The sequence below is a fragment of the Macadamia integrifolia genome, chromosome 4 (assembly GCF_013358625.1).
Source record: "Macadamia integrifolia cultivar HAES 741 chromosome 4, SCU_Mint_v3, whole genome shotgun sequence".
Classification (NCBI taxonomy): domain Eukaryota; kingdom Viridiplantae; phylum Streptophyta; class Magnoliopsida; order Proteales; family Proteaceae; genus Macadamia; species Macadamia integrifolia.
Window position 1 is genome coordinate 6,211,048 of NC_056560.1, and position 12,135 is coordinate 6,223,182.

Genomic DNA, 12,135 nt, shown 5'->3' on the forward strand with positions numbered 1-12,135 from the left:
AAAAAAAAAAAAAACCATGCAACCTCCATCTCCATTGTTTTCCTCTTGCCAATCAAACAAACATGGAAATAGAAAAATGGGGTTTCCTTAATCTTTAAATTATTGGGAAATTTATAGCACTACCCCAAGAGAATGTCATTATTAGAAAGACATATCTTGCATAATTTCAAATTACACTCACACCTTGTACCGTCAGTCTCTGTTAAGTGAGGCTTTGAAATGACGATTTTACTTTTTTGACAAAAACACATAACACTATCCTATTTTACACTAACTCCTCGATACCCCTCACCTTCATCGTGGTTTGAGAGGAGCAAAACCCTTCTTCCCTTCTCTGAGAGCTATGCAATCGCCGCCGTTCTCCATCCCTGCGTAAGATAATAAAAAGTACTAATACTACTATAGAAAAGATAGCAGAATCCATTTATAAACTTCTATCACAACCAACTTACATGAATAATAATCAATCAGGCTCTCAGTTTTGAGCTCGAATGGATCAACTCCCCACATGGGGATAGGTAGGGACGGGTCAATCTCAATTCCGTAACAAAACTGACGCTAAGAAATGTGAGCATAATTAGGAATTATGCAGGATATCTCTCTGATAGTGACATTCTCTAGGAGGCAGCGGTGTAAATTTTCATAAATTAAATGTAATACATATAAACACAACACCCACCCCCACGACCATGACCACGACCACCACCAAGAAAAAGAAAATGTAGTACAACTAGACAGACCAATCCAATCGCCACAGTGTTGTTGTGTTCAAAACAGTAACGGAGGTTATGGATTTGTGGAAATGGAGCCATACTGGTCAGTGGGATTTGTTGCCCCTTCTCGTAGACTCCAAGGATGGTATACCAAACTCATACCAGAACACATTGCAAACGTGCAGGTGTTGGGGGCCCATATAGACATGACCCATCTCTCTCAAACGTGCTGGTGTTGGAGGCCCATGAAGCCATGACCCATTATCATCTTCTCAAAATAGAAGTCCTGTGAACCACCTTTCATATCTGAAAGTGAAAAAAGCTCTTCCTTGATGGATAACCATCCACGTTGCTCTTTTTGTTTTAAATGAGAATTGAGAGTTGAGAAGGTCCAGATGGGATTGAACGGTCTAGATCATCCAACCACAATGATATGATTCGTCACAATCACCAAGTGGGCCCCAGAAACTCTCTCCTCTATGTGCTTTTGTGGGGTCACGTTATAAAGTTGGTGACTTTGGTGGGCGGTCATTTAATAAGCTCTAACGAACGGGGAAGGGGTTAAACGTAAAAAGGAAACTAATAAAAAGCCAAACGCCAACCAAACGAAAGACAGCTCAACTCAATCAACCCTTCTCCTCTCCTTAACACATCAATGGGCAATAATCAATCACTTATTAAATAAATATGGAAAAGGATAAAAGGAAGATCAAAACAAAGCATCTACAGAAAGAGAGCCCACCAGTTCTGATTCCCTCATTTATGAACCTTATCAATGGAAACCACACAAGCTTGGGTTAGGTATAATGAAAACACAAAACAGATATCAAAAAAAAAAAAAGTCTATAAGGGTAATGAAGAAAAAAGCAATCAAAGATGTCAGGGACCAATACAGAGCTCAGAGACAGAGACAGCTTTGTATGAAATCTCTCTCTCTCTCTCTCTCTCTCCCTAAAAGAAGAAAACAAGACAACCCAATGGATGTTTGAGCTGCCATCCATCTCTCTCTCTCTAACGGAAGAAAACAAGACAACCCAAAGGAAGTTTGAGCACCTTAGCAGGTGATCCCACCTAAGGCCATCTTTCTCTCTTTTTCTCTCTCTAGACATATATGTTGATTCTGAGGGCTAGTGCAGCCGTGCAGAAAGTTGTGTCTCGGATCCCTATATACGGTCTATCTCGTGAACGCCAATAACGAGAAAACTGCCTACTTTTTCTCCACTCATAAACACTAACCACGCTTGAGTATAAAGGGGATTGTGGTCCTCAACCCAGCTTTTGTATTCCGTAATAATTCTCTCCATAGAGTCCATACTCCATTACCCTTTCTCTGTTTTCTTCTACTGCTCCCTTCTGTTGCATTCCCAAGCCTTTCACAGAGAGAGAAGAGAGAGAGTAAGGTTATTGAGGGACTGAGCAATGCAGGAAACAAGTGGGTTGGGAATATTAGGGGGTAGCGGTGGTTCTGGAGCTGGTGGGTTAAACGAGGATGTGCCCATGTCGGTTTCGCTAGCGATTTCAGCGGAGCAACAGCGGCAGCTCAAGGCGGAGATCGCTACACACCCGCTCTATGAGCAGCTTCTAGCTGCCCATGTTGGGTGTCTCCGTGTGGCTACTCCAATTGACCATTTACCTTTCATCGATATGCAGCTTGGGCAGGCTCACCATCTCCTTCGTTCTTACGCTTCCCTGCATCATCACCAACCAACTGCCCTCTCTCCCCATGAGAGACAGGACCTCGACAACTTCTTGGTATACACACCACTTTCATCGGTTCCTCCACAGCCACATTTTTCTATTTATTTTATTTTTTGTTTTTAGTGTTTCGATTTCATCATTTTCATCTGCAGGAACAATATCTGTTGGTGCTATACTCATTCAAAGAACAACTTCAACAACATGTTCGTGTCCATGCTGTGGAGGCTGTTATGGCTTGCCGTGAAATTGAACAATCCTTCCAAGCTCTCACAGGTAATACTGTCTCTAATAATCATAGTTTGAGTTTAGAGAAGTTGATGATGATGATGATGATGATAATGAGAAATAAGTTCCTATGGCCTCAGGGTTTTTGTTTTAGATGCTCCTTTTTAATCTCTATTGTCTTCAATTAATGAACTGTTGATAGCTTGATGCTTTTGGCTTTCTTTTGTCAGGATTGAGATTGAGTTTCTGTGAGAGAGAGGTCGGTGAAATGGGACCACCAGCAGATACTTTATACTTTATACCTTATAGTTTTTTTTTTGGTACGAACTTTATACCTTATAGTTAATAGAATTAGAGGTTAGTACTTGAGTTAGTTGGGTGATAGCGGATGGCGCTTGAGGCCTTGGGAGGGTGGGGGGACAAAGAGTGGCAACAACCGTATTGTTTTATTAGAATATCTTTAGCTTTTTCAAATTCTTCTCAGGATTTCTATAATGAGCATGGAGGTTCCTTCCTTAGCGCTCTTAGAGTAAGAGATTGAGAAATCAGTAATGCTGCTCATAACATCTTAACCGGTAAGGAAAGAAAAGAAGAAAAGAAGAAAAGAAATGAATATAAAGTACACCAACATCTTATCAGTAATGCTCTCTCTCCAACCAATATTGGAGAAAAAAAAAAAAAAAAAAAAAAAAACCACTCTCCCTCCACCCAATGAGTAGGCGATTATTGGAATATGGAAACACTTGGAATCTTAAAGTGAAAGAGTTTGGATCTGCTGCACCAGGTCTTATATGTGAGGACCCAATACTTGTCCTACTTCTTGCCATTACAAGGCTAAATAGAGATATATATATATATATATATATGAAGAAAAAGGATAGGCGTTGGATCCTCCTATGTACGATCAGGTATATGCAGCTGATCCAAATTCAAGGTGAAAAACATCCTACAATGCATTTATGTCTCTTTAGACGTTTAGGCCTCCCCCTTTCAACGCCCTTCTTGGGCGATATTAGATTGTTTGTGTTTTCTATTTTTGGATGCTTTCTTCTATTTGATGGTGTTTGTTTACGATGAAAGTTTTTGAAAGAATCCCTTCATCTATAGTGATTTGATGTTATGATTATTGAACTCATGGAGCAATGAGTCTCATCATTAATTCCCACCCCCTTTGAAATATTCTTTCTTAGTTGAGGGTTAGAGCCATGGCTGTGTAATTCTCTCTTTACTATGGGTGAAGGAAAACTTGATCTGTATTTAGTGTTATTTGTCTACTAAGGCTCCATTTGGTTGCAAGGGAAATTGAAAGGATCGGAAGGGAAGTGAAAATTTTCAAATCTAAAAAGGAAACTTTTGTAATCATTACCCAACATGTTTGTATAAACTACTTCAATTTCTTACATATTTATTAATAATACTTTTTAAATGCAATTTTTCTTTTACTTCTCAAATCTAATAAATTTAGATGCAAAGTGAAGTGAAATTTAAGAACCAAATGTAAAATCATTTGGAGTTAGTGACGAATTTTCTTTATTAGGTTTGAGATTTCACTTCATTTTCCTTCAATTTCCCTTACAACAAATTAGAGACTATGGGGTAAGCTAAGATCAGGGCCAGCCCTAGGGAATAACATTTTTTTTTTCCCTTTGGTATTTATTTTTTAATTTTTTATTAAAGGAACAGAAAGACAACCAAAATGCAGGATACAAGCCAAATTAGTGAGCCCGAGGGAATAACATTTCCACTGTACTTCTATTTCTCTCTCTCTCTCTCTCTCTCTCTCTCTCTCTCCCTCTTTTCTCCTTCCAGTGGATTTCTAACTTAGTTTCACATATGCACGCTATGATGATCATCTCACAATCTCACAATTCTTTAGTTTAACAAGCTATGATGATCATCTCACAATTCTTTAATTTAGGCCACTAGGAATCAATTTATAACCCTCTCTAAAACTATGGGATTAAGTAACTATGACATGCATGGATGTTGCTTAGCATTTGGATTTGAAGTAGCACATTTCTATTGCTTCTACACTACTGTTTGTCAGTGACCCTCAGTAATTGCACATGCAAATTAAGCTGATATCACAAAATGTTTACACCAAGCTCCATCATGTAGTAATGAAAATCTCATTGACTGCAGTTATTTCATCGATATCAAATTTGCTTGCTTTCATGGTTGCAAGATTCATCAGAATTACTTAAACTCAGGATCTAATAGTGAAGAACTACAGTAAAGTCAATTGACCTTGACCATGGGCTTATTGAAAAATGATTTAAAAATCTGAGTGCATGCATGCTTCATTGATCTACAATTCCTCTTAATATGTTTTAAATATCAAATTTGAACCACAAAATTGGATAAACATGGAAAGGAATCATTATTAACTCATATTTAATTAAATCTTCCCAAATGACAACCACATTGTACTCAATTTAGTACAATTAATACTTCTGCTAGCAAGTGGATCTTGATCATAGATCTTTATTATCAGATCTGTTCTGTGTTATATCTCTTACATCTTTTGTTATGCCACTCCAGTGAGTTTGTTTTGAACTTTAAATACATGTCTTCTACAAGCTTACAAAACACAATGAGGATGGAACTGTTACTCATCCAAGAGGATCATCAATTTGGACTCACTACCTTACCCATTTATGTATGTTACCTGCCTTATATATACACCAACAAATATATCGATTATATGATTGCTTTATTAATTTGATAATGTTTTTCCTGTTAGAAACAAGTAGATAATTGATAAGTAGCCTATAATTGTAACTTACATTATGAGATTACTACTCTCCCTTATTACCAACTAGCTAATTTTAAATATCATAAACAATGCGAAATAATGCTATTGGTAATTCAGAACAAAATCTATTCATTTCCATTGCTCTCCTAAGACTTCAAACTCTTAACAATAACATAACTAACATTCTTAACATTTTCTCAGTTATGATTTTAATCTCAAGTCCCATGCAGCTTAACAATTTCTCAGTTACGATTTCAATCCCAAGTCCCATGTAGTAAGGTAGAAAAGCCACCACACAAATGGTTTTTTTTTTGTTAAGTACCACACATAGGGTTCAAGCCCCCCTTCTCTTTTCAGTGAATGGTTCTATTTTTAAACGGGATAAGTTTAGTTTATTTTATCAGTTTACTTGATATTCATGTTATAAGTCTTATTCTTCTAACAAATATTCTTATACTGTACATGTAGCTTTTGTGCTATAAGAACTTGAAACAAATATGCGTACGTAGTGCATTGCATACTTAGGGCATTTCTTCTGATTTCTCTTCGAAAATTCAAAATTTTGCATTTGGATATTGAACTTGGGGTTCTTTCTTAAACTTGTCTGGTATTTCTTAGGTTACTAATTTTTTTTGCAATTAAATTCTAAGTAAATCACACAACTTAATGCAAAGATAATTTTGTTAAATGTTTAGTTTATTTCATTTAAGTTATAAATTCTAAAGCAAGGGTCTTGATAGTTTTAGTTTTTTGCATTTCCAAATTTTCTTAAATTTTTTCTGGGTTAGGCGAATTTTCATATAATCACAAAAGTAAAGTTTAAGGTGGTACATTCTAGATTTTTCTTTTATTTTATTGTTTTAAGTGTTCAAGCTCAATTTAACATTATTTTTAGAATCATATAATAAATTATTTTTACTTGAGAAAGATTTATAATTTTTTGTTAAAATTTTTAAATTATGATTAAGCTTCTATATTATTATAATTTGGAATAATATTTTTTTTATATAAGAGAGTTATTTGTTTTGAATCTTGTTTTAAATATTAAATGACTCAATTACACTTTCCAAGAAGTGTTTTTTACTGCTTTATTTATTTATGGAAAAAACCTAACACATTCTAAAATTACAATTGAACTATATTACATGAAAAAATAGTAGATTTTCTTCAAATATTTAGATAAGACAAAGGAACTTAGATTAGTTGATTTAAAACAAGATAAAGTTTGTTAAGAAGCCATCTTATATATGATAATGAATGTGACTTAAGGTGTTCTGATTCTACACCACCCACTTAGCACCCAGCTGGTCTAGTATTTCGGATACCATGGGCAAGGTGTGGCGCACCCATATCTAAATCAAGCTAGCCCTTGGAATAGGGTCCCAGACTAACAAGCTAATACATCCCCTCCTTGACAGAACCAAATGGATCCCCTTCATACCAATGGAGTTGGTAGCTTAGTGGTGAAAATGCCCTCAACCCATCACCGCTCGAGTCAGCTGGTTGTGGGTTCGAGTCTTGGCATGCTCACTATTGCCCATTAGTCCTACGGAAGCGCTACTTGCAGTACGGGGGCTTGTCCTGGGGGTTATGATCACTATCATGGAGCACATTTTTTTCATTACCAAAAAAAAAAAAAAAAAAAAAAAAAAAGGGACCCCCTTCATAAAATAGAAAATCTTAGCTGGATAAGTTTGTTTATTTACATGCTATTAATCAGGTTTTATGGCTTTGTACTAATCAAGGCCACGGGCTTCTTGGGCACCCATCAAGGTCCAGGTTTGTTGATAGGTCTACATATCAGGTTTCTTTTTATTGTTGTCAACAGGTTTTAACTCGTTTCATGGATTTAGTATTAAAATGCATTCTTGATGTTATTAGCATGAAATATGTAACTCAATCATGTGGTTGGGCCATATATTTGTTCTTTCCATTCCTATTTTTAAGTTTTCTCAGTTTTCTCCATTGCCTCATAGATGGTTGATTTGTCATTTTATCCTTTGGATAGATAGGATATCTTCTAGATAAATCACATGTCACATTTAATGATTCAGTGGCCACCATCTTGACAAGAGAGAGAGAGAGAAAACTCTCACTGTTATCTCTCTAGTACCCGAGTTGGAGAGATCCTAATCCCACCATCTTTGGGTGATTTATCTAAGTTTTCCACATATAGAGGAGGTGGTTTTCTAGCATAGTATAAGATATAAAAGAACCTAGAAGAACTGCCACAATCTGATTCTGTTAGGTCTTAAACTATGCGGAGACATTTTCCATGTCATCTCCCAGTTATGGTTTAAGTTTAGAACAAATACAACTTCTCTAAATGACAATATAATTCTTTGAGACTTGTTTGGAAAAATCAATTATGTCAGGAAATATTATTTGAAGAATGAGGACTGTTGGAAAAACGAGAGGAAAGCTCCATAATTGGTAGCCACAGGCATTGCCTATCCAGGAAAAATTTCATCTATCCAATGGTCAAATTGACCAGTAGTTACTGCCATTTGGCTGTTCTAGAACTTTGCAACATTGGGTTTAGGTTACATACGTAGAGAATTTTAGAGAATTTTATCAATATATAAAACTCCAATGACAAGAGCTACTAAGGTGTGAGAAAATGAGTGTAATAGAGAATTTGTGACCTGAATATTATTGATGTGGTTTGGTGAAGTAAATTAATGCTTGGCCAATCCATGGAGAAAGACTATTTTTCAGGTTTATCAGGGCTTCTTGGGTTCAGGGTGGATAAATTGAACTCGTACACATGACCCTTGATAGCAGCACACATAAATCAATTGTGTATGCACTTATGAAACCTAAAGGAAAGAAGAATTTCCTTTTCCATTGCTGGGGAGACATTTTAGCATCTAATTAAGACATCAAACATACTGTAATAAAATTTTAACGACGTCTTGATATATTGCCTAACTAGAAGTAATGCATTCCCCACCCTTACCTGAGAGCTGCATATACATGCCTATTTCAGGAGCAACTCTTGGTGGAGGAACAGGAGCAACAATGTCAGATGATGAAGATGATGAAGTCCAAACGGATGGTGGTTTAGATCAAACAGGTCCTGATGGGTTTGACATGACAGGATTTGGTCCATTGCTTCCGACAGAATCTGAACGATCTCTTATGGAGAGAGTTAGGCAGGAATTAAAGATTGAACTGAAACAGGTAATGATCTGCAATTGCTGCAGGATAATTTTAATGATTCTTGTTTTCTATAAAGATAAAAAAAAGGAACAGTGTAAATCATCAAGCTTCTGTGGGTTCAGTTGTCAGTGCTCATGTTCAATGATCAACAGTGTGAACCATAAAATACTTATTCCTGGATTACAGGGATTTAGGTCAAGAATTGAAGATGTAAGAGAGGAGATATTAAGAAAAAGAAGGGCAGGAAAATTACCTGGTGATACAACTTCGGTGTTGAAAAATTGGTGGCAACAACACTCAAAGTGGCCCTATCCTACGGTAAGCAGGCATTAATACCTTTAATATTGTTTCGATAGTGCAATAGTGGCTGAGTTCTAACAAAACACTCTCTCTTGAACATGTCAAATATTGACAACTAAGAATGGTAAAAGGTGTTACCAAAAAAAGAATGGTAAAAAGTTCTTCAAATTGTTAGCTTTCTATTATCCAGAATATGCAGTTTTACATTAAGGGCTAATGCTTCAAATGTTTGAAGCAAGCACATATAAAGCAAGGCATTGTTCCTAAATCTGAAGATGATTATAAATTTGAAACGTTTACAGTTCAGTCAAAAACTAAAGACCAGTATGCCTATGTTCTTGAAGCCCTTCGGTTGAATCTTGTTCAAGACATAGACAATCTTAAACTGGCCCTAATATCTTGTTCGGAATTTCATTTAGGGTCAGGTACATCAGCTGATGTCGAAAAACAGAATTGAAGCCATAATGTTTGACAGCCAGAAATTCAAGATACTAGTAGTATCAGACCAGAAACCTTGGGGAATTTCATCAAGAAGGGATTCTAATGAATATCCTAATCTCATGGTTGATATGGTAACATTATTGTGAGAATACAAGATGCTAAACTTTGTGATACATAAGAGTTTATACTGTGAGTTAGCAACTCACAATGTGTGTTTCTCATAGAGGGAAAACTGGCAAATACCTACATGTCTTCCCAAAGATTTATAATGCAATAAAATGTCCAACATGCATTTTTTTTTGGTAGAACCAACATGCATTGAAGAACATTGAAATCAGTAGTCCTCCCAACAGACTTCCATAACTGCGACAGAAATATGTTTGCCTAGCAGCATGAAAATGCACAAACTTTAAGCAAACGAATCCATTATCCAATACACTTCAATTAGTGGATACACAATCCAAACATTTTATGATACTTGCTATCATTGTAGTAACCGTAGGAGTCTGCTGTGCAAATGGCATGACAACATAGAGGATAAAAAAGCATAATACACATGCTGTTGAGCTTAAGCTTTTGAAGAGAGAACAATATACCCTGGACCATGAAGTCACAGAACATCCCATGCAGATGTAACACTAGCAGCTTCTCCCTTGATTCCAAAGGGCTCAAGAAGCAGAAGCAGAGGTTTCCAGCTTGGAAGGAAATTGACTTGTTTACTTGCTTAGGAGAGATAGTAGGGTCTCATTGTACCAAATCAACAAAAACTTTTTGGTCAAAGGGAATATATGGTTTATGATCTTCTCTTCCTCCGTGGTGTCTCTTACGTATTTACTTTACCAAATACCTGACGACTTTCATGACCTTATGCCTACTGATGTCTTCAGAAACCAATAATCATCCAGTGACCACCTGCTTGTCCTCTTATCTAACAATTGGGAATTGCAGAATAGCTCAATACTCACATGCCATAATTTGGATAACATCTTAAGATGAGAAAACATAATAAATGAGAAGTGATTTTTTTTTTTTTTTTTTTTGGTGTTGGTGGGGAGAGGGCGCACTTCAGTGACTGGTGACGGGGGAAAAAAATGAATGGTCATCAGATACTTCAGCAAAACGTGTAGGAATAAATTTATTGACTAGGGGAGAAACCAGAGAGTTTCTTCAGTTCAGTTCAGTTCAGTTCATTAACATCCAACATATAAATGTTTAATTAATAACTCCCTATGTAACCACTGAAGAAATAAATTCAACAGCACTCTTGACACTCAGTAACATCAATTCTGGAAAATGAAAAACTAGTGTCATCTGTCAAGAACCATTTTCTTTCAAAAATATAGGACTACATACCAACAGGAGTAGCCACGTCACCTCCAAAAAGTCATCCAAATTTCCATTGATTATCAAAATGCTCCCCCATGGTTGGAACCTTTTACTATCTACTGGCTCAATAATTGCTTGTTGTAGATGAATGAAATAAGGCCTAGCATTCTTTTTCTTTATAATCAAATTTCCATGTTCACTATCTGTGAATAAGCATGTAGCTGTATATTTACAGGAGGATGACAAGGCAAAACTTGTGGAGGAGACGGGCTTGCAACTTAAACAAATTAACAATTGGTTCATCAACCAAAGAAAGCGCAACTGGCACACTAATTCTCAATCAATGACCTCTTTAAAGTCCAAACGCAAAAGGTAGACCAATTCATTTTACCTGCTCTGGCTTATGGAGAAACATGAAACATACTTTACGAGAAAATAGATGTTATGTGAATTCATGGGTAGCTGATTCTATCTAAACCCCTCCATCAGCTGGGGGAAGAAGGGTGGCAGTTAGAGAAGTTTAAGATTAGGAATGCAGTATAAGCAGATAATGTATTATATGTATGTAGCAGCACTGATCTGTTTTCCATCACATCGTTCAACAAAGAGTCAAAGCAATGCTTCTAACCATTGGAGGCCTCTGTTTCCCTGAACTCTACAGAAAGGAACAGTAAGTAATGCCTGAAGCAGAAGTGCACTTTCTGAAGGGAAAATAGTCTACTATGTGATGCAGGGTAAATTCACAGTTAAAATCTGAGACTGTGTAATGTTTTTCTTGGTGTATGATAAAGTTTGGGGGAGGGACAAATGTATTGCCTTGAAAGTTCTCTTTGCTTGTGTGTGTGTGTGTGTGTGTGTGTGTGTGTGTCAATGAGTGTCACTTCCATGGTTCATTGAATTTGCTCATCTTATATTTCAGTAAGCTAATGTAAATCATATATTGCAGACTTCCAGGAAACCTTATGATTTAAGTTCATTGATCTGTAATATTTAGAAGTTAGAAAAACTCTTATACAGACATGAATAACTACCTTTGTTGCTGCAATGGTATCATTGAATAAAGCCATACCACTGATCCATGTAAAACTTGTCACATCATGTGAAAGTTTCAAAAACTCTTTTACTGTTATACATGACATGAGTAACTCCTTTCTTTTTGTTGCTGCAATGTGATCATCAAATTAAATGAAATACAAGTGATCTACATAAAACTTGTAACGTCATGTGAATTGACGATATGAAAGCCTCAGATGAAAAAGGAGCAGATCTACCTGAGATTACTCACTGATAGGGTTATGGAAGTTTTGAAGACTTGGGAATTGTACAATCAAAATTTTGGGATGGCAAGCTTCAGTACAGGAGGGTGTTTCTCAGCCAAATAGAGATAACTAGAGCTGTGAAAAAGAGGAACTTCATGCAAGGAGCTGAAATCGCTATGACAAAAACTTTGAAAAGAATCTTATAAGTTGCAATGGTTCCAAGTTGGACACGTATCAAAGCTTAAAAGCTGTATAA

The 12,135-nt window shown here is 36.3% G+C and overlaps 1 protein-coding gene across 2 annotated transcripts; it reads left to right on the forward strand.

The window, feature by feature from the left end:
• The first annotated feature begins 1,681 nt into the window (after positions 1-1,681).
• On the forward strand, positions 1,682-11,706 carry LOC122076884 (homeobox protein HD1-like). Of its 2 annotated transcripts, none has more exons than XM_042642491.1 (5): positions 1,682-2,465; positions 2,564-2,684; positions 8,381-8,574; positions 8,740-8,871; positions 9,273-10,066. In XM_042642491.1, exons 1-5 carry the CDS (start codon positions 2,133-2,135, stop codon positions 9,438-9,440), a joined length of 948 nt encoding a protein of 315 aa, XP_042498425.1. In that variant the 5' UTR covers positions 1,682-2,132; the 3' UTR covers positions 9,441-10,066. The 2 variants fall into 2 exon arrangements, with proteins under 2 accessions (XP_042498425.1, XP_042498426.1); XM_042642492.1 differs by lacking the exon at positions 9,273-10,066 and adding an exon at positions 10,856-11,706 and having other exon boundaries at positions 1,700-2,465.
• The last annotated feature ends 429 nt before the right edge of the window (positions 11,707-12,135 follow it).